Here is a 22,678-nt window from a genome sequence, read left to right as displayed (position 1 = left end):
AGACACAGGGAAGATTTAACCATGTGCTCTCTCTTCATGGCTCTTTTCTTTTGTTTCCACCTCGAAATAACCTCTCAACCTTTGGCTTTCTCTGAGTCTTTTCCACTTGCTTGCTCTCTCATTTCATCTCTTCCTCCTAGGGCAGAGTGCAATTCATTTGGAGCAGGAAAACACGGCTAATGCCATCTCTCTATACTCCCTCTCTTCTGCTCTCGCTCCCTTTCATATCGGTGCTGAGTCTGATTTGTTTGTGTGCGTCGTCTTTCTCCCCGTGCCAGTCGACAAGGCGTGCTATTTATGTGCCTCTGCCCGTGTCTGTGAGCGAATCAGGACTCCACAGGAGCAGCCAGGGGAGAAAGATGTGCTGGTGCATTTCTAAACAGGCAGTCACAAGGAGGACTGATGTGTGTCCAGCAGCAAGACAGTCCAACCTGGCGACTATCTGCTTCTGCAATGGCCCACTGAACAACAATAGATAACACCGGTTGTCAGCATCAACAACAACAACAACTGTTGAGGTCGTAACAGAAAACAGACCCAGTCAGGCACAAACTAGTATGGTAAATGCAGATACATATGCACATTAATAGATATATACTCACTCTACACATACATCAACTTACTTACACACTATGACAACAGGAATGGCCACAGGACTGCTGAGCCTGTGTGCTCTGTCAAGCATGGTGAGGGGCTCATTATTATTACTGGGCTGGATACTGGAGCAGCCCCAGAGCTCAGCTTGGCAAGACCTCTCTCTGGAGACACACACACCGACCTCTACACACACACACACACACACACACACACACACACACACACACACACACACACACACACACACACACACACATGCACACACACATACACACCATACAAATGGGTAATCAAACGTCTGCCCCTGGGAAAAAAAATGCTCAAATGGTTTCCTAGCAACCACTGGTGTGTATTGGGTCCACATGAAAAATGAAAAATAAAGACTGCGCGTGTGTTTATGTGTGTGTGTAAGTCAGAATGAAAGAATGAGGTTGAGATTAACAGTGCATATTAAAGAGAGATAGAGGGGTTTATAGGGTGAAGTACAGAGTGGTCAGAGATAAGAAGTCGTGAATGGGATATGAAAAGGTAATGAAGAGAGAAAGAGAAAAGGCGCCATCAGAAGTCTGCCAATCTGATCGACAAACACAAGCATTTCCCTAGCCTCTCCACGGGGGCAGTGTTGACTGCGAGTTGATCCATGGAGCAGGTCCACAGACAGTTGAGGTCATGGGAACGTGTTATCAAATCACAGCTGAGAGAGAGATCATCATGGGAATAAATCAGTATCTTACACACTGTTACAAATATGTAGCAGCGCTGCAGGGGAGGGGATTATGCAAGAACCAAAGCATAGGCTTTAGAAAATGTCCTAAAACGCAATGCTGCAAATCACACCAGGTTCAAATGCAAAACACTGGGGGTTGAGCTGTACCAAAGGCACACAATCAGGTGAGAGTAGTGGTTTGTAAAATTGCCGCAGACCAATGTACAAAGAGGCTTAGCTGAATCTCTGGAACTCTTTAAGAGTTTTTTGATCATTGCTGAACATTGTAACTAAAACACAGCAAGTCCCCTTTAAAATGATCCAACTAAAAGACAGAGTTACATTTTATTTGTTTATCTGTGTGCAAGTGTGTTAAATGCAAGGAGCAAAGCAGCGTGTAATGGTGTGCGTGTGTGTTTCTGTAAGATACTAGTGTGTGTGATTGTGTGTGTTCATGTTTGCTACATCTGTCTAAAATTGTGTGTGTGTGCGTGTTAGCGAGAGGCATACTATCTCCATCCAGCAGCTGCCACAAAGAGGCTTCCCAAAACAAGCGCAGGGGCCATGACAGAGACAGAGCGACCGCAGCCTTCTGGTGGTGTAATAGGAAATTAATTGAGACCATCAATATGGTATTAATCATTAAAGCACAGGTGCTGAGGTGGCACTTTGCTGACTGCTCTACTGTTGGCAGCACTCGCATACACGCACAGTAAAAGTTTGACCTGCTGTTTTGCAAAATTCTAGGTGGGGACGAAAAAGGAGTGGAAGAGACAAAGGAAATTAGAAAAAGGAAAGTCTGTATCCTCCATTCACACTCCATTTAGAGACACTGGAGCAGTTTAATACACAGCCATCCAAGGTCATTCCTGCATCGCCTGGTTTGTGTTCACCTCTTTTGAGCTCCCTCAGATAACGACTAAATAGCGAGACAGAAATTGAATAGGAGTGGGTATTCTGAAAGACGCTCAAATCAGAAAATGTCAGGTAAATTTGGGGAAATATTCATCAACTCCCTGGGAAGCCATGTTTCTTATAACACCTAATCCTTCGTGAGGCAAAGCACAGTGAGGACTGGAGTGCCGGTGTTAATCAGCCAGAGGAGAGCCAAATTGCAGCAACTACATTAAGCCGTTAAGCACACCACGTCTCCAAATTGTTGAAGGTGTCTCACTGAGATGAATGCTTCTTCTTATGAATAATACATCACACACATAGAGCACACACAGACAAAACTAGACACATACGTTATGTATGTGTGCATGCAAGTGCGCATGCAGACACACACAACGGCATGTAACACTGCATGTGTCTCTTGCTGAGACAGTGGGACAGCTGTGCAGGATCTGGGTTTTAACAAGGTGATGTTCCAAACATTTCCCTCATACTGAGTGAAGTCCAGCATCAACTAGCCTCTACAGACACTTTACACCAAACCCTCACCATCCCATGTCTGTCAGTGTCAAGGCTGAGCCTATGAAATGTTTATGATTCAGGAGCTGTAGATAAGCTGGAGATTGATCTGGATTGAAAGGCAAATAAGATTGCCAAAGCCCAGAGTCAGCTGAAAAGCAGGCAGAGGGAGCAGAGGGGGGGAGAAAAGGAGAGTAAGAGGAGAAAAAGCATTAACACAGGTCTGGCCCTGAGAGAGCATAGAGTAATGAGTACTTCCTCTACACACACTGAATACTGTGCAGAGAATGTGGACACACCATCACGACCGGCTGATTGATGCCTTGTGCTTCTGTCTTTGATCCGTGAGACTTGCTTGTTGAAAGAAAGTTGAATGGTCCTAATGATGCTAACAGAAAAAAGCAGGTGCATTTATGCTATTTGCTGGCCAGGATTTAAAATGTATAAGTCTGACTGTAAGTTGGATGTCCATCAGGTTCTAATATAAAGTTTTCATGTGAAGGAAAATGACACACAGACTTTAGTAACTACTAGCCACTAGCGCAAAATAGGAGTTCATGGGAGAACAGGAGGCCCTGGCTCTCTTTAACACCCTGGTGATAACATATCATCTTTGATTAACGGTGTCTAACGGTGGAACAAAAGTGCAAATGATGTCATCAAATAGGGCGTTTTTCAAAGGCCAGAGCATAGTGTGTGCATGCATATGTGCATTTTTGTGTGCGCATGTGGGACGGATAGATAGATGAGACCCTTTGATGTATCCCCCGACGGCCCTGGCCAGCTTGTTGTAGAGGAACAGAGCAGAGGCCACAAGAGAGTTGGGGCCCGAGCCCTGGGGCCTGTTCTTCCCTCCCCCTCTCAGCCTGCCCCCCCACCTCCTCTGATCAATACTCGGTCCTAATCACTTAGGACAGTATGGTAGTCCTCTCTTTTTCTCATCTCCTCTCTCACTTCTTCTTCTTGTGGTTTTACAAACTCTGCCGCTACTATGCCGTTGCCAGCTTGCATTACAAACTCTTATGTATTGTCTGTGGGGGTATGTCCATGTACAGTATGTGTCCACACCTTTGGGTGTGTCAGCCACACACACTCTGCTAGTGTTTATATGCATATTTGTGAAAGGGAGTCAGTTTGAGTCTCTGTAAATACGTGAACAGGCTTATACAAGGCTGTTAAATGTGTGCATGTGTCTGTGTACAAGAAGATAAGACAATATCCTTGAAAAAGCAACACCAACATAAACCCCAGTGAATTATGAGCAGCATGCATAAACTTGAATAATAACACATCCCCTCATTTCGGTGGCTTTATCCCAGTTATCTAATTGCCCATGTCTTTTTTTTTCTTTAATAAACTAATGAATGTGGCTGGATTGAGGCCTGGAATCACATAGGCGGCAATAAGTAGCACTGCTTTAAACTCCAAACTGCATCAGAACAGCTGAATAATTTGTAGGAGAAATAATTACGGGGCAGAAGAGCAGGCATCAATCCTGGAACACCGACAGTGCCCTCGCTGGAAACCACCTCACCCATAAGCCAAGGCTCCATTAGGTATTGTCTGGGGCCCACAGGCTAATTTGTTTGCATCAATAATACATTCAAAGGATTTATCTAACTTGCAAATGAGTGTTCATTTACTGGTCCAAGAGGCAGGGAGGAGAGCAGGCAGCAGGAGAGAAGGTGTGAAAGGCTGAAACAGCTGGGGCTATCTGGGACACGGTTAACCCTTTGCTGGCCAGCAGAACGGCGGCCCGTATCTACCAGTTCAGTAGTATTCAGAAAAGGTTGGTTCTGACATGCTTGGATAGCAGCCAGAGTTTATGTAGAGCAGGGACAGGGCAAGGTGCTGGTGACCAACCCTTGGAAAGGCATCAAAAATGAAGCAAAGAGTCACCGCACAGCCATAACTTATTACCTGCTGCACCCAATATTCTCTGATCGTATGCCAGATGACAAAATGACAAAGAGGAGTGCATGTGTGTCTTTGTTAGAAGACGGGGATATGGCATTAGTGAGACATGGTGGGCTGTCCTTGAGGGATGCTGGAATCCCAATCGGCCTTTGATCTCTGTACTATGCGCTCTCCCACAGGTGATACCAGGACACACGAAGCTCAAAAGAAGGAAAGAAAACAGGGGGTAGGAAAAGATGAGGGTTATTGAGAGTGAGCAAGCGAGAGGGAGAGAGAAAGATGGGAGAGGAGGAAGGAAGCTGGCCATGAACATATGCTGCCTCTCTGTGCCAAGCCCCACTGGCTCAGGCAACCCACGCATACGCTGCGCTGCTGCTGCTGTTGCCACTCCAGCCCTCTCCAACACCAACACCATGGCACTACTTAGTCAAACAAAGCTGGAGAGATGAATCTGGAAAGAGACGGGGTCTCCCCAGCCTCAGCACTGCCAGGGTAGGGCTGCTTAGCTTGGATAACACAGCCTGATTATACACGCACACATACATATACAGAGTTGTGGCTTTCAGCTGTTTGGCTAGCCACCCCCTTAATTTGTGACAGTTCCGATGTGTGCGACCATACAAGAGAGAGTTTTATAATCTCTTCATGGGCTAGTCACTTTCACTTTGGTTCACCTTGATAAATTATTAGTAGAAAGTGCAAAATATTAATTTGTTCATGCCAGGCTGTACAGTGGCAATTAACTTGAATCACAGTGAAATAATATCAGTCTTTCAAGGGGTAATCAATCAGTTGTTGACAAAACAAGATAAATCAAACATCAAGATGTATAGTAGGCTATTGATGTCAACTCATCTACAGGAGAGACAGTTAATTCATTCATTTTGTCAGAAATGAAAAAATAAATCCAATGTTAGTTGAGGGGACATTTAGGAGGAAAATGACTGAGGGTCTGAGCAAGAGGAATATAGGCTGTACAGATTGCATTATATTTTTCTGTAGACGACTTGGCACAAATTCTAATGTTCTGGAGAATCTGTGTGCGCGTCTGTGTCTGTGTGTGAGAGAGAGTGTGTCTATATTGAACATAGATAAGAGAACTGTGGTTACTGGTACCGTGATGTTTGATGTACTGCACACCTAAAGGTATCATTAACACCGACAGTCTAGAAGGTTCAATCCAGTTTTCATTGCTTAAACATTTTATAAGCACCAGGCTTAAAACTCACAGAAAGGTCACGCACTAATATTTTTATATAATACTTATAATAAGATTTTTAAGTTATATCATTTATGTATGAAAGATTTTGTGTAATGAGCCGCTTACATTAACTGCTGCAGTGCGGCTAGGGGGTTTCACCAAAATGTTTCAAATAATGACTGACCATGTATTTGATTTTACCATGTTGTTAGAGGAAAGGATGGCAGGAGGGAGGGCAGGGAGTGGAGGGAGAGTGGGATCTGAACGGCTTTGGAACACTGCTGTACTGAACAAGGCTCCCCGTTGGGATTCAAACCAAGGGCAAAAAAAGGAAAAAAAAGGCAAACATCAACAGCACAGATCCAAATTGCTTGCTAACACACACATGTGCACAAACACCCTTGTACACTCCTAAATCCACACAAACCCACACATGTAATAGACCCCTACAAGAATGCAGACACACAAACACCCACATATATAATAACAAACGCTTGTATAACACAGAAATCAAATTCAGGGTTCATCTTGCAATCTGAGCCTCGCAAACTCAATTCCCTGCTGACGTCTAGCCGCCTCACGTTCCACGCCTTTTCCATGTGAACGAATGGGGTCAGTATCGTCACATAAACATCATCCTCTGCTCTCTCCCCCCCCTCTCCCCTTTCTCTGTGAATGGATGCTGAGCACTGGTGCATATCTACGCAGGGATGGCAAGGGCACCGAGGAGAGAAAATCAATACTATATCTCACCACTAAGCACAATCCCAACCAAAAGCAGCTGGAGTTTGCAGGTTGCTCCATAAACTGGACGGCTTCATCTGGCCGGCCGCTGTGTCGGTGGATTGCTACAGTAATGCACTACAGCACAATGGCCTGGGCCAGAGCCTGCCAGACACAGAGGTACACACACATACACAGACACACACAAAACACACATACACAGAGACAAACAGCATGCTCCCAGGGGCTGGGGAATAGCAACAGCAATGAGAAAAACTCTCATGAGGCAGGAACAGGGTTGACAAACACACTCTCTCCTCCGTCACAAGCAGGGAAAAGCACCTCTGGACCATTTAGCCCACCCTTACAGTGGGCTCCCACACACTTGCAAGTACACAAGCACACACACAGATATACATTTATAAACACACACACACACACACACACGCACACACACACACACACACACACACACACACACACACACACACACACACACATAGGCAAACACAGAGAAGGCCCTTAAAATACCTGTTCTAAAAATAGCAGGCGGGAGTCGGGAAACGGGACTGAGGCTATTATTATTGCGCACACGTCCTGCCTGGTCCCACCAAGGAAAGGGAAGAGACTAATGATTTTCCTGGTGCAAGCAATTAAAAAACTATTTGTCACCTGCCAGGCTGCATATGACGTTAGGGGCCTTGGCTGAGGACCACAGAGTAACTCCACATACACACACTGTACACACAAAAAATGGGTTTGCGCCATAGCAAGCGGTCCAGAGGCAGAAATGGTGCATGAGAAAAAGGTGAAGCTGGAGGGTGACAGGGAAAAAAAAAAAAACGAGGGAAAATGAGGTAAGAAGGGAGGAAACGGTACTTTGGATAGAGGAACAGAGTTGGGTAAACGGCTGATTTATCCGGACAGGTTAATACCAGGCCAGACAGCGCCTCAGACAGCGCACTGCCATCAGGAAGTCATGTAATATTTAGAATTCAGCCAATGAAAGTCATTCTCCTGCTGCTGGGCTTCTGGCTAAAATAGAAATGTATATTTCCCCCCGTCCGCCCCACCCTCCCTCACTGCCTAAGAGCACAAGAAGAGAGAGACTTCAACTCTCTGCCATCCATATCCCTGACTCTGTCTCTCTCTCACTCTCTCTCGGGCTGCCCCCCCTGGAGAACAGTCTGAAACATGCAGGTTTGTGCACAGTGAACTGCTGTAATCCTTGCTGGATTTGCCTAAATGGTTTAAGGAATTTTAGAAAACTAAAACCGCATTTCATTGAAAACATTTTACGATAATTAAATACCTCAATAGTCCTGGTTTGCTGCAGTTTCTGCATTAGGACGTAAACATTGTAAACACTACCAGGAATTGAGGAACAGCCTGTTAAACCTCAGTTATCCAAGGAAGTCAACTTTCTTTTATGTTTTGTTTTGTTTGTTGTATTTGAGCTCTCCCCTGTTGGGGTGTGAGAGGAGGGGAGGCTATCCTTTGCAGACAGTATGAGGGTGAGGATGGGCCACACCGGGGGCACTCAGGCTGACTAAAACCTCCCACTATTTATAAGAGATGCATCCCCTGATACTGTCAAAGGAGGGGGAAGTAAATAATATTAAGACAAGCATTATGCCTCCCTTGCACTGTGCAGTCCTATCCAGATCCAGCTTCAAGCATACACTCGGCTACAGTAATTTACGAGGCAGCTCGTTAACGTCGGGTGATTTGCACTGCTCGTTTGCTCCCGCTCATCTCTACCAAATGATATCATCTTCTACCTCTAATCTTCTAACTCTAATCCCCCATTCTCAAAGCACCTCCACCCCTCCCACCTCTTGTTTCCTTCCCTCCTGCCATTCCTCCTCTCCTTCCCTTGCACATTTTGCTTTCTCTTGCCTCCTCCTCCTCCTCCTCCTCCTCTCAATCTCTGTGTCTTCTCAGGTTTGCGTGGGTGAGTTTTGAGATGGGGGTGCAGACAGAGATAGCAGAGCCATCCCACTGAAGGGTGTGTGTGCATGTGTGTTCAATATGACATCTATCCAGATCAAAAAAGACTAAAAGAAGTCTGGTTTGACTCTGAAGGCTTTATGTGCCCTTGTAGTTACTTTTCCACTGCCCCCTACTGAGAGAGAATGAGAGCAAGCCTAAAAAAAGAGAGAGATTTTCTCTCAAAACTTGCAGAGGGGAGAAAGCTCAGCAATCCTGGGGAGACACAGTGGCACACAGAAATAAAGACAGAGATGGGGGTTGGGGTCAGAACAAAAGGCTGGAGTGAAAGGAAAAGAAAAAGATGGGGATATGAGGGAGGAAACAGATGAAAACAATGTTCATATCAGAGATTGTTATTGATAATTAGGGAAACAAATGGTATTGTTTTTATCCATAATAATATACCTTTGGGGCTCGCAGAACTTCACTGTTTGATTCAACTTGTAAATTGACTCCACCACATTGGCACAATGCTTCATTTTTATCTTATATCTTTTCCAAAAAACAGTCTTTAGTCTCTTAATCCTTAACCCACAGAGAAATCAGCTCGTCTCCGACCAGATGCAGCTAACACCCTCAGATAGACAGATTTTTTACAATGAAAATTGCCAATTATAGAAATTGCAATCAAAGCAGTTGGTTTGTATGTTGATGAGTGGTAGCTGGTTAAAGTGGAATTGAGATCGATATCTGACTGAATGCAGAGTGAATGGCTCTGGCCTTATATTACTACGGCTTTCATACTGACTCCCCTTTGCTCTTCTCCTCTGTCTCTGTCTCTCTCCTTACCTCCATCCTTTCCTTCCCTGTCTCTTCTCTCCCTCTATGACACGTCCAAGTGATCGTGTCGGGATGTCAACCCTCATCCACGGCTAATTGGGGCTCAGAGGAGTAATCAGGGCAGGACAAATCGGACAGTTCTGGTCATTAGCTGTGACCAGTGTTCTCTGGGAAACTGGGAGATGAGTGCACACTTCTGCCATCACGCCTGAGCCTGCATAGTGACACGGGCAGATCTGTGGCTTGACACGAAAAGGGATGCAGAGATTGGCACAGCACAGAACAGACTTAGTGTGGAGTCATTTATCTCCTCTGCTCTCTAGTAAACACAAATAAGCCTTGCTGGTGACACCAGGCACAGGGACTGTGTTATGGGAGAGGCAGCAAAAGGCTGCAAAAGAGAGAGCTTGTGAAGTACAACACAATATCAAATCAGGATCAGCATTTGTTGCAATACTCCTTAGCAAGCTTACACTATTAGAGCTATCTCAATCTCAACACTCACATTATCAGCAAGGGACTAAGACATTTGTTTCCCCGCTCTGGTTAACTCGCCAGCTCACTGTGCTCTTTTGAGCTGGCCTGTGTAAAGACAGCATGACTAGCAGAGTAACATGTAAAATATTGGTGTCAATAACAATCTTGGAAGTCACAAAATGCAAACACGTCTAAGGCCTGCCGCTTCTGAAAGTGGGGTGCACAACTCTGGCGCAAGATGAATGTCAATTCGTCTTACTGGCAGAGCCTTAACCTTTCAGGATAACTGAATTATTTAAGCACCACATACCTGTTGTGGGCCTCTGTTTCTCTGTCTGGGTTCAGGCTGGTTAGGAGGCTGCATGAGTCTATGGCCACGCACGCCTCTTTGGCCGCAGAGTGAAAATGGCAAGACAAATGCGGCGGGGGATTTGTGATAATTGGCCGTGCTGGTGGGCTAGGCGACGGGCCTAGATAAAAGGTCGTAGGCACTGAGAAACAGATCAGTCTGCCAGGAGGAGAGGAGGCTCTGTATGCCTCTGGGGTGTAGCTCAACTTCTCTGTTTCTTCATATGGGGAGAGAGCGCTCCAGCAGGGGCCATTAATTAAGCACCAGAGTAACCTTCAATTTGTTTAGAGGTCAGAAGCCCCAGAGTCCTTGTTTTGGGCAGAAACCAACTTAGAACTAACTCTATATTCTCTCCGAGTGGAAACAGAGGGTAGAAGAAGTGCTCAGAAAAGTGATAGCAGGCAGAGGGACATATTTGAATGTTTATGAATAGAGAGGATGGAGAGGGTTAATGTCAGACGCAGTGTATCTGTGCGACTGCACACAAGGAGGAGGAGAAGCGAAGGAGATGAGGGGAGCCACGGGGACATGGCTCACACCCCGACATGCTTGTGAAGCAGCTGTTCTCCTCATGGCAGAGAGAGTGGGGGCCTGCCAGCAGCAGCATGCTGCTGAGAACACCATGGTCTCCCACCATAGTGCAGAAACAGAACGGCACACGCACACGCACACACACACACACACACACACACACACACACACACACACACACAGAGGCAAGCATGTGCTCATACTGAATGATATACAGAGAGAAAGTCCCACTGCATATACTGCCACCCTCTCCTGCCAGTCCAGTGTTGAGACAGTTGACAGAGTCGAACCGTCAGGTGGTAGAGTCAAATTCATATGCTATAAATCTGATCTCATACTCTGTAGAGGTGCATTTCCATTTGATACAAACAACAGCCTGCATAGCTAAAGGCAATTATATTTCTACTGCCTCCATTTGCCCTGAGGTTGTAGACAGCCAGTCAAAACTTCCCCAGGTTTTCCTGTCTCTCTACCCTCTCAGTGAAATCAACAGAACGGTGCCTCTGCTCATCCATGATTTATCTCAGTGAAATATTCATTATGTAGCCTTGCATAGTCTGGACGTATCTGATGTGAATCTGGACCTGACAGCTCTGCTCCGTCATCACACATCACCTGAGCCACTCTGAATCCGGCACCTGTCTCCCATGGCTCAACACAGAGGCAACTAAACTGATCCGAATGAATAGAGGACTCGGGCAGATATGAAGAATCCATCTGTCTACCTTTAGCCTGCAGGCATGTCCGCTCTGGGTCTGTAGCTACTGTATCCTGCTTGCACACAGACCTATGACAGATCACCGCAGCAAAAGAGCTGCTCAACTTTTCCCATTCAATTAGCTAGAGAGAGAGGCCTCTGCCCTGACTGGTGACGTGGTGGCGTGATGAGTGCATGCGTTGGGCAGGATCTGCTGACAGCATTAGCCAGGTGTAGTATATCCGTGGAGATTGTTGAACTTGTTATGAGAGGTGAATGGTGTGAGAGCTCAAGGCGCTATGTGATTTTTGATAAATCAACACAGCCCCAAAACTGTAAAAGTAAAAAAAGAGAAACAGACACTGATGTGGTGAACAGTAAGAGAGGTTAGAGCGGAGTAGTTTTCAGCACCACGGACAGCACCGCAGAGCCTCCACTCCTCAAGGCTCTCTTTAATCACAGAGCCATCACTGTGATAACTGTGATAACGGGCAGAGTTATCACTCTACCTGTCCAATTAAGTAACCTTTGAATTATTCCATAAATTAATATTGCTGAAATACTGGCTAATAGTGCTGGAATGATCACAGGGACAACAGTGACAACTCATTTTCCTACATAACACTAATTCAAGTGGTTCCAAAGTCATTATACTCTGAAGGACTAATGTAATAAGAAAAATGTAACTGCAGTGAATGGTGATATTAATAATGTATTCATGTGAGACAGAGAATAGAAGCGCAGTGGCCTAAGCTGAGGAAGGTAAGAGGGAGAAAGTGATAGCTGTGAAGAAACAAGGTCGTCAGCATTCCCTCCTGCCTTACTAGTCATTTCATTATCTCATCCCTCTCTCCTCCTCTTTAAAGTAGGAAAAGCGGGAGAGGCTATTGACCCCTCTCTGCGTTCGTGGCAGGCAGCAGGACAAATGAAGTTTCCCCTCAGACCCCCTCCGTATTAATATCATAATTATCCCCACCTCTGTGCCCCTGCCGGCCAGCGCAAACTCCACTGTCTGATTTGATGGAGAGGCGCAAGCAGGGAATTACATTCGATTAGCACTAAACAAGAGAAGGGGACACGGAGCAATAGAATCAATCAGTGCCACCAGGACAGGCACAATCCTCTATGTGTGAGTGTGTCTCATGACAGCATCAAGACTGCGCAGTACCAAACTCATAGGGGTTTGCCTTAAAGTGTTGGTTTATGCACACTGACACCATTTAAAGAGTAGATACATTCTGCTTATGTTTATGATGACTTGAGTGTTATTTGTTGGCAGTATTGAAAATCAGTGATGGAAAGCGACCAAGTATGTTTACTCAATACTATACTTTTTACTTTACTTGAGCATTTCCACAATTCTACTTAACTACACTTTGGAGGGAAATGTTGTACTCCACTACATTTATTTAATGACTTTATTCATTAGTTCCTTTTCAGGGTTAGATTCATAGCACAAAATGTAAGTAACAAATTGATTAACATGTAATATAGGTAGAGCTAAAACTTTATTGATGAATTTCACAAGATATGCAGCAGATAGAGTAGAATGTAAAATAATTAATACGATAAAATTATCAATAATAACACTAATATAATCAACATCATGCTGAAATTGACTATTCTGCACAACGAGAACCTTATTTTTGGTGCAAATAGTTTTGTACTAGTACTAAAAAATTACCTTTTTTCTGAGTACTTCTTCCACCTCTGTTGAAAATATATACCTTGGTATGACACAGAGCCCCCCCCCCCGCTTTTTTTCTTTATCAAATCCTCTGAAATGGGAACTTTTTAGAGTGACAAACCACACAGCCCGCCCTGGGCAGCTCTCTGTCTCAGCAGCAATTTGGATTCATTGTTTGCAACCCCAGATAACTGCGGTGGTACTTTTCTTCAGTCTCAGCCATTTGCGGGGATGGGCCAGACATTTTAAAGTGGTCTAATGCCATAGAGAGGTGGAGGTAGCGTGGCGGGGATGAGCAGATTGAGAGTGAGAGGTGAAAAGAACAAAAGAAAATGAATGGAGTGAGAGAGGACCCCCCTCGCAGGTCTTCATTCCCGTCCCCTGTCTCATTACCCAGGCTTTGACTCAATAAAGAGTGGATAAAGAGTGGATAAAGAGGCACACACCCACAGGCTAACACCCCCTCCCTAAAACACCTTTCACCAACTCTGTCTGTCTTTCTCGCTTTCTGGCTTTCTTGCACACATATCCAAAAATACACACATATACACACTGTCCCCTGTCTCTCTTTTCTGCTGTGTTTTTTTTTTATTTCAAATCTTTAAATCTATCTCTCTCTCCAGCTCTCCCTTCAGTGTTTTTTTATCCAAACTTTTTAAAAGTTGTGTGTCCATCTCACTTGCTCTCTCATTCACAGAGTGTCTCTACCCTCTCTGTCCTCTGTGTTCCCTCCCTGTCGGTGCTGTGTAATAGGAGTTATTTTCATCCCTGTCTCTCCGTGACTGTGGCCGCTGGATGGCTGAATATTTACATTTTTCACTCACTGGTGACCTTTCCCTGTTGCCGCTCTGGGAGCTCCAGTCTCCTTGCTGCTCTGCTGTTGACAGACTACTGCCTGCAAATCTCATATGGACACAGCAAATGGTACACAGGGAGTCAGGGACAGAGGGTTCAGAGACTGGAGAAAGGTAGAAAAAGAGAGAGAGAGAAAGGCAGAATGAGAGAGCAAGAGAGACTGTTGTATCCAGGGCAGACTGTCAGTCGCCTGATTGAAAATTGAAGAGACAGAGCTGCTGAAGGTCTATCTGCATGTGCAGAGATATGGACTGAAGTGGTGTAATCTTTTACCTCTGGTGTCATCTTGATTGTGGTTTCCTGTCAGCACAGATGGTCTGCAATAAACTGCCTGAAAAGAGATGTAAATCTGGGGCTCCAGGAATACTTAGTGTTTTTGTAAGGCAGCAGGCGGCGGCTTCTTTTTTTTTTTTTTTTTTTTGAATGAGTGGATATGTTAGCTGCACACCAGTGCCTTCTGAGTCATGTTAGGAGATCTGCTGAGCAGAGTGAGAAAAGGAGACATGAGGGCCAAAGATTCAACTAACCAGTTGTTCTTAGCTGGAGCTCTGCAGTAACAGGGAGGAAAAGTAGAGTCAGTGAACTCCTCAAAGTTTGATGAGAGTTTATGTGCTTCTATCCTGAAACTGGCAGAGAGACAGAGTGAAAATGAAGGCTGTAGGTTTTAAAAGCGAGTGACCCTGTGTGGCCCCAGCTCGCTGTGCGGCGGGTTCTCATGTTTCTTAATGTCTGCATGTGTCCTTGTTTTATTACATCAGTGATGGAGGTTATGTTTTCACCCATGTCCATTTGCTGGTTGGTTGGTTTGTCAGCAGGATTACACAAAAACTAGTAAAAGGATTTCCTCTAAACTTGGATGGAGGTTGAGTCTCAGCCAAGAGGATCCCATTAACTTTTGGTGCGAGTCAGACAAAGGGATTGATCCTGGACTTTTTTTTATTTAAAGTCCCCATGAAAGCAAAGGTGGAATGTAACTGGCTTCTGCATATTTACGTGTTAAAAACGGCCAGGTAGGGATGGATTGTTGAGGTTATTATTTGGCGTTATTGTAGCCAGTAGAGACCGCTGCCAATTTGATGACAAGAAATACAATACCAAGCTGGCAACCCGGGGCCTATTTTCATCAACTAATAGGACCACTAACGTTAGCTGCATGACTAACCAAATAAACGGCAACTGTCTAACAGCAGCTGAACTCTGTAAACCACCTCGGCACTGGATTCTCTGCCACAAAAATGCCCTAAAAGAACAAAGACATTTACTTTTTGTAATTTGTTAAACAGGTACAAAATATGACCATGGATGTGATCTAAAAAGACATTTTTCATTTCAGCAACCTTTTATTCTTCCAACACAAAACAGAGATTATGATTACAACTGCATTATTTTGTTGTCACAGTAGTTGGCTGTAACAAACCTGGTGATCTTTAACCATGGTTAAGCAGTTATGGGTGGTTTGACATTTAGAGCGATAAGGGGTGATAAGTTTGATGTTGGATTAGGCTTGATTGAATTAAAGGGGACTGTTGGGCCTTGGCGGAGGTATGCACTCTACTGACTGCCATTCTAGTTGGGTCATGTGTAGCTTTGGCTTGACTCTAGGTTTTAAGTCTTTCTTAAAACAATATCCATGTGCCCATATATAAGTTAAAAACAGTTTTTTGTCAGTCACTGCAAATGTTCTTCCCCTCCACGGTGGCTGTGAAGAGATCCATTACCATCCCAGTACCAATGTAAGATATGGAAGACAAAATTCATACTCCTCACACTGTGCTTTAATGTATTTTAAAGTTCAGCTGGAGCTAATATGAGGATCCAGCAGTCTCAATTAGTCAAATGAAGTGGGTGTCTTCCAAACTTGTAGCCTCCAATATGAAATTCCCTCTTTCAATAATGACCCCGACCCTGCAGCTCAGAAAGGAGACTGTGGCAAAAAACAAAGAGAGAATTTAAACCAGTAAAACTTTAATATCAGAAGACTCCCACTTGAATGACAGAAATTTGTAATGCATGTTTGCATATAACAAGGACTGAATTTGTCTTCCATCATTTACATGGAAATGGTGTTAGGAAGAGATATATTCATGGCCAGGAGGACAAGAGGAATGATTACCACAATCAGAAACCATTTCAATGTACATATATGAATGTCAGCATGTATTAAGAAAGACTTAAGATAGATACATTGAAAATAATGCGAACCTATCCTTTATGAGAGCACCTAATACCATCACAAAAAGACTCCAGAATATCAGCCTAGGATTTCCCTGACAGTTTGCAAATGGAAGCAGATCAAAGATAAATATGCAGCTTCACCCAACAGTACAAGAGCTTCCTCTGATAATTTGCCATTCCTGCCTCTGAACATACACCACTGTGTCTTGTGTTGTTTTCACAATCAGAATAATATATTCTTGATATAATTATTTCATTGTTTTTCTTGCTTTTATTACTTAGACTTTTTAATAATATACTGTACCTCTAATCATTTGGAAAAATATATTGAAGTGAAAATAACCCAAGTGGCTTTGCTAACTGAAGTCAGAAGAGATGAGAAGAGACATGCTTTTTGTCTGCTAGTGCTGTCATTACTGCCTGTGACACACACACACACACAGAGCCAACAGACAGTGTGTGAGGGATATAAACAGTTGTAGTCTGAAAGCTTTTGTTTGCTGTGGGAACACTCTAATTATTTAGATTAGTATTTAAGCATTGTTTAGGTCAGTTTTTTCTTTTTGTCTTTTCCCAACCGGTCTGCTCTTCTCTTTTGCTAACAGACATTGTCAGTGGGGTTGGTTAGACTACAAATGAATTTGTCTTCTGGGTCTATTTAGTACAGCAGGGATGTAAAAATACAACTTCGATCAACCGAAGTATATTTATCTGAAGATAGATAGATAGATAGATAGATAGATAGATAGATAGAGAGATAGAGAGATAGATAGATAAAAATAGCAGCAGCTCAACACACCCCTACTCTACGTGAGTGTGTGTTTTATGACCCCTTAATATCTTGTGTGTGAATGGTTGTACGTATCAGGCACCTTCCAACAATAATGGCTGCCATGCTAAACAAGAATGATGAGATGTATTGGGGAGGTGATCAAAGGACTACTATTTACAACCACTCTCGGCCTGCGGACTCGGCGACCCACTGTAAGTACACTGTACTGTACAGGGAACGTCTTCCATCATGCTTTTACTGCCCATCACTGCAGCTGTTAGACAGGGGAGATGGCAAAGCTTTTAGCAGACTGAGATACCGTCCTCGTGCTGGACGGCGTGTATGGGCAATGCCATCAGAAAAGAGAATAACTGGGAAAGATAAGGGAAATGGAGGCCGGGGAGAGAAAAGAGAGAGGGAGAGGGAGGTGGTGGTGGGGGGGATAGGTTGATGTCTGCCTGCCGGCTGTCAAAGGAAAATGCTTCGGTTAAATGGAAACTGATATCATGCAACTCATTCTAGTTCTTGTGGATAGGCTGGGAGAGTCTGAGAGTGAAACGAAAGTGTGGTGAACTGTAGAGGAGGAGAAGAGGAGTTCTTACCTGGAGCAGCCAGTAGCACCTGCGGTGGAAGGTGGGGATGATGGAGGAGTGCACGTAGCAGCCATACAAACACTGTAAGAAAGTGAGACAGAAGAGAGAGAAAAGGACATTATACTACAGTACAGCACAGACAATAGGCTGACCTCTTTGCTGACCATGACAGCTGTGACCTTTGAACCCCTGACCTCTTCCCTCCTTACGGAAACTCCCACATGAACCTGCTGGCAGATGGTCAAGCTATTGTTCTCGGAAACAAACCATGAAGGAGAAAGTGGATGGGGTTAACCAGTGACCACTTCAGCACTGTCCCAGCATCACCATATGACTCCTTACTTCCTTTCCTTCCCCCGCTTCCACTTATATCCTGTCCTGCTTGGAGAGAACCCCTGACAGAATGATTCAGGTGCTCCTTACTCCACCCCAGCCCCCTGCCATCACCTCACAGGGCACCCCGGCACATAACTAAAGCACGGTGTTATTAATATCCTTATCGTAAACAGATAATACCGTGCCTGGGGGCTCGTTACCCGTGGAGAGAACTAGGCAGGGCTGATAACACCTCCCAGTATCGGGCAGAGGGGCCAGGAGACATTTTTCAACAGCCGGCAGCAGAGGCAAACGCAGCAAAGCGTTGTGCAGCGAGGAACAGGAGCAAGGCACCACTTATCCTCCTCCGCTCCTGTCTCCTCCTCAATCCTTCTCTGGGAGACCCACAGCCCTGGTTCCCAGGTGACCCAGAGGGATGGCCAGCCTGCTTTTGCTTGTTTACAGCAAGAGTCTACAGCACTCTCTCCCCCGAACCTCACCGGCTAGGAAATAGGCTGTGATTTTGTGCAATACAATATTTGTAAGAGGTGAGGGTAGGGTGGATTGCTCTTAAGATGGGACGCGTGGCTCTTACAGGAATAAATCAAACAAGCGGGTCTGGAGGTTGAGCCTCACTGCTATCTTCTGTGGGATAGCTGTTTGTTTAGAATTTAGGAGAAATCACAGCCGGGGTGATACATACACTGTCAGTGAGTGTGTGCATGTAGAGATATACACTGACACAGCTTCATTATTCAGCAGTTTTGTGTTCAATAAGTTAAGGAAGGTTTCCTCAGGCTCTGCAGATGTGAATGGTTAGGTGGTGGGGAGGGGGGTAGGGAAGAGGGATGGAGGGAGGTGGGGCACGGGGACATTGGGCTGCACTGCTTGGAGGACCATGTGATAAATAGGTGCCTTGAAGTGTGCTATGTGCTCGTCTTGTTTAACTAAAACCTAGTTAAAAAGAGCAGGGCCTGCAGAGGAAGTCACTCTGTATAAACACTCATTTGCCAACATCAAACCGTCTGATTAATTATACCAGAGAACCGCTGCACAGCTGCACAGACTGGGCACATAGTGAGAGACACATTACATTGCTAAAAAAAAACAAACACATCACACAGATGCACAAACATGCATGTGTGGCTGTGTGTGCCCAACACATTCACACATACAGACAATCCTATGACCAATTCACAAACAACAAAAGTCACATAAACCTCGACTGCTTCTCCAGGTGTTCCATTGTTCCAATCACACCTATTGTGAACTGATTTCAATGCTACTGAACTCTGCGTGCGAGTTGGAGATAGTGAAGGCATGCAGACTTCCTCCTGTTCTTATTTTTTGCTGTACTCTCATCCATTACAGCTGTCTGAAATAGGATGTATGCCTCCTCCCACTCCCATAGCTCTGCCATCCATTACTCCACGCTGGCAACAGACAGACACTTCCTCCCACTCCCACAGTGCATTGAACATCACATTACTACAGTCAGCCACAACTGCTAGCAGCACACACATTTCTGCCGTGCAGTTTTATAAGTATTTATGTCATAAACTGTACTTTGTGCTTTTTTTCAGGGATTAGGCAGCTGTGATGCAATAAGGCATTTAACTGTTTACGAATTTCACTACATTCATGTGTTGCAATATGTTTGTGAAAGGTGCGTATAAACAGAAATGCTACCATTCTGTCTGTTCAATATTTGACTCTAAAATTCAACAATGCTGATACGCACGCTGCATAATTGCATTTACTTTCACTGAAAATGGCAGACTTCTTTTTAATGCTGCATGTGTGCTAAATAAACTTGCTGTCTTGTTAATTCTGATTACAGAGAGTTTATTGATATATCATGGCTAATACTGCTCTAGCCTCAAGCGCTTGGCCCACTGAGAGTGGGCTGTGGCGTGGCGGTGTGCAGTTGGACGAGGCTATGGCGTGCTCCTCAGGATTGACAGGTGGGCCAGTGCAACAGGCCTCAGTGACTAGGGCGACTGGGGAGTGAATAAATTAGCCCCCAGGCTGCTTTCCTCTCCCTCTGTTTACTCCATTTCTCAACCACACAAAGCAGCGTGCCAGACAAACAAGCAGCTTAAAGCATAACACAACTGTTGCACCTGTCAGTGCCGATATACAGTAGGCATCAAACACATTTGCACACACACAAAAGCTTGTGCTCCCTCACCCTCCCACCACACTCCCACCCACGCACACACACACACACACACACATTCAAACACACACACAGAATTAAACAATAAGTTCTTAAGCACAAAACTACACCCACTCTTAAACACAGAAATATTCACAAAAGCACAGACACATACTGTTACACTAACGCACACACACGTTTGCGCACATACACAGACAATCATAATAGACTGAGATAGAAAGGCTAGCCAAGATACTTTTGAGAGCACAAGCACGCCCACATACACAAAGCTCATCATACTCGAGTGCTTATCAGTAATTCAAGACGCATATCAGTTACTGGTGTTTCTGCTGCTCTCTGCATGCTGAGCGTCTGGGTGACAAAGTGACGGCAGCAGAACCATTATTTGCTGTCTTTGGGCTGTGACAGATGACAGCACATCACAGGGCAAGCAATTAAACCATAATTATACACACATACACACATATCCTCTCATAAAAAGTGCAGTTTCCCAGTGTGTAATTTTGAAGAGCTCACTTACATGAAAACCAAAACATAGGTGTATATGCACACACACACATGCACACATTCAGACACATGTGAATGTGTTATTGGTTTACTGCTGTGTTGGGGGTGCAAATGAGCCACGATAGAACAATGATACACAGTTTATAGAAATATTCACAGGCAGCGTGTCCATAATGTATTCATGCGCTGTCACTGCAGACAGCAGGAAAAAAGAGTTACAGCGACGTGTGTCCTCCAAAGTCAGACACTGATGCAGCAAATTCATTTGGTGTTGTCACTCAAGCGAGTGGCCAAGGCGATGAAACTCTGCCTTGGCCCAATGAGAGGGTATTATTGCCTGGCCCGAACACGCCCCCCCCTTGGGGTGTTAAAGTGGTCCTGAGTGGAGCAGGATCGCAGTTCACACAGGGCAAGCAGGCCAGACAGCCCAGTGATAAACAGTTCGGCCTAAATAAAGCCTTCAGATATAAAGGCAGGGCCACCGCCGGTTACCTGTCCTGCCTCTGGAGGCCACCGCTGCCCCTGGCCTGCCTGTTACCCTGGCGACACCTCACTTACATTCATCCATCATAGCTGACAGGTGTCAGGCACAGCAAGAGATGGGTTAGTAAAATGCAAAGTCTGTGGAGGCAAAGCTGGCACAGGTAATGGTGAGACTGAGAGAGAGGGGAAACTCTCTCATTAGACCATAATGATGTGTGAAGACAGTCCTAATCAGAGCGTGGCACCTTATTTATGTTAGCAATTTGCTGTTTTCCTGCAGTGATGCAAACGTCTTACTGTCAGAGGCTGCCACACATTTGTCTCTTGGATTGTCAGTCCAACTGAGAAGAACACACATGTACACACTCACACCCACACAAAGAAATGTCTGCATGGATTGACAACATGCCGGGGCATTTTGTTAAAAACTCTTCCTGATTTTTATTCCCAGCCGTCCAGCACCCAGTTTCGATCTATCACATAATCCAGCCAACTTCTTCAAGGATAGTTTTACCATTGATTCATATGTGAATCATGTGCCCTATAATGTTTCCTTAGCCAATATTTGTTCACACACATCATCACTCTATTAACGAATGATCTACAGTCGGATCTCAAATAAAAATTTTCAGCACTGGCTGTATTGAGCGAGTGCTTTGCACTGTTATACAGATGTTGACATGGACATCTACCTGGTAAAGCCAGTTCTGGCTCACTGCTTCATTAGAGGGAATGTAGCATTTTGTGTATGTGTACTTCTCTGTGTGTACATCTTTGCATATGTCTGTTCACTCGGATGCCTGGGGCAGGTGATTCAGCCTGGGGCACAGCAGCATAAATAGAGCTCACGCAGCAGCCAATCAGGCAGTACTATCAAACCCCATCCGTGGAGGGAAAGCAAAATCCATACTCAATAGAGATTCATGGACCATGCAAGATTCAAGCTACCCTGGCCATTGACAGCATCCATGATGACTATTGATCAACCAACGATTTCTGGCTCTATACAGACGTGATTAGATGACTTACGGCTGAAAAGTGCCACTTCCAGTTTGGAGGATGAGCTCATTTTCGACTGATACCGTAACGCTCTGCATTTCACCTGCTGTCTTTACAGTCAGCCACTCTGCTCTGCTCTCTCCCAATCGTTCAGCGAGAATCAAATTATCTGTAGTGTCTGGTAGAGTGGCACTGTGCCCAGAATGCCCATAATATACAGTGTCTCACTCGCATTTTGAATTCATAGAGAAATGCACAGCTCCTGTATGTAACTTGCACAATGGCTGTGGCTTTTTACTCCAGCAACTGCTTTCTCAATTAAGATTCTTCTCCTTCCCCATACCCCTTTAAATAAGCCACTGCTTGTAAAGTTGTAACAGTATCATTCTTCAGTGCATCTGAAGACTTAAGCAACGGTTGATGAGACATTATACATAATAAATCAAAAGAGGCTTAGATTTATCTCCCCGGTCCTCTCCGTTGGACCAGCTGCAGCCTCTAAATCAGTCAAAACTGAGCGGGCTACAAAATGAATTGGCAGGCTGCACCCGAGCTGAAGGAGAAAATGAAAAACAAACCAAAATTCCTCAACAAAGCAAAACAAATGATGCTCTGGAAAAATGCATGTGTTATGGAAATGACCGGCTCTAAAAATAGCGTACTCATTGTAAAATAAACACAAACAGTTGATAAACAGGCCCTGAAGAGGAGAATTAATTAGCCACGCTGG

General features: G+C 44.7%; 1 protein-coding gene across 2 annotated transcripts in view; it reads right to left on the bottom strand.

Moving 5' to 3' along the window:
* camta1a (calmodulin binding transcription activator 1a) overlaps positions 1 to 22,678 on the bottom strand; it is a 285,954-nt gene that overhangs the window by 45,291 nt on the left and 217,985 nt on the right. For both annotated transcript variants that reach the window (XM_084365528.1, XM_084365529.1), the window contains one exon: positions 17,475 to 17,546. In XM_084365528.1, coding sequence (XP_084221654.1) covers positions 17,475 to 17,546 — 72 coding nt within the window. The remainder of the gene's footprint in view (positions 1 to 17,474; positions 17,547 to 22,678) is intronic.

The sequence above is a fragment of the Pagrus pagrus genome, assembly GCF_965226575.1.
Source record: "Pagrus pagrus genome assembly, chromosome: 11".
NCBI lineage: Eukaryota > Metazoa > Chordata > Actinopteri > Spariformes > Sparidae > Pagrus > Pagrus pagrus.
This window is presented reverse-complemented; position numbering and strand designations above follow the sequence as displayed.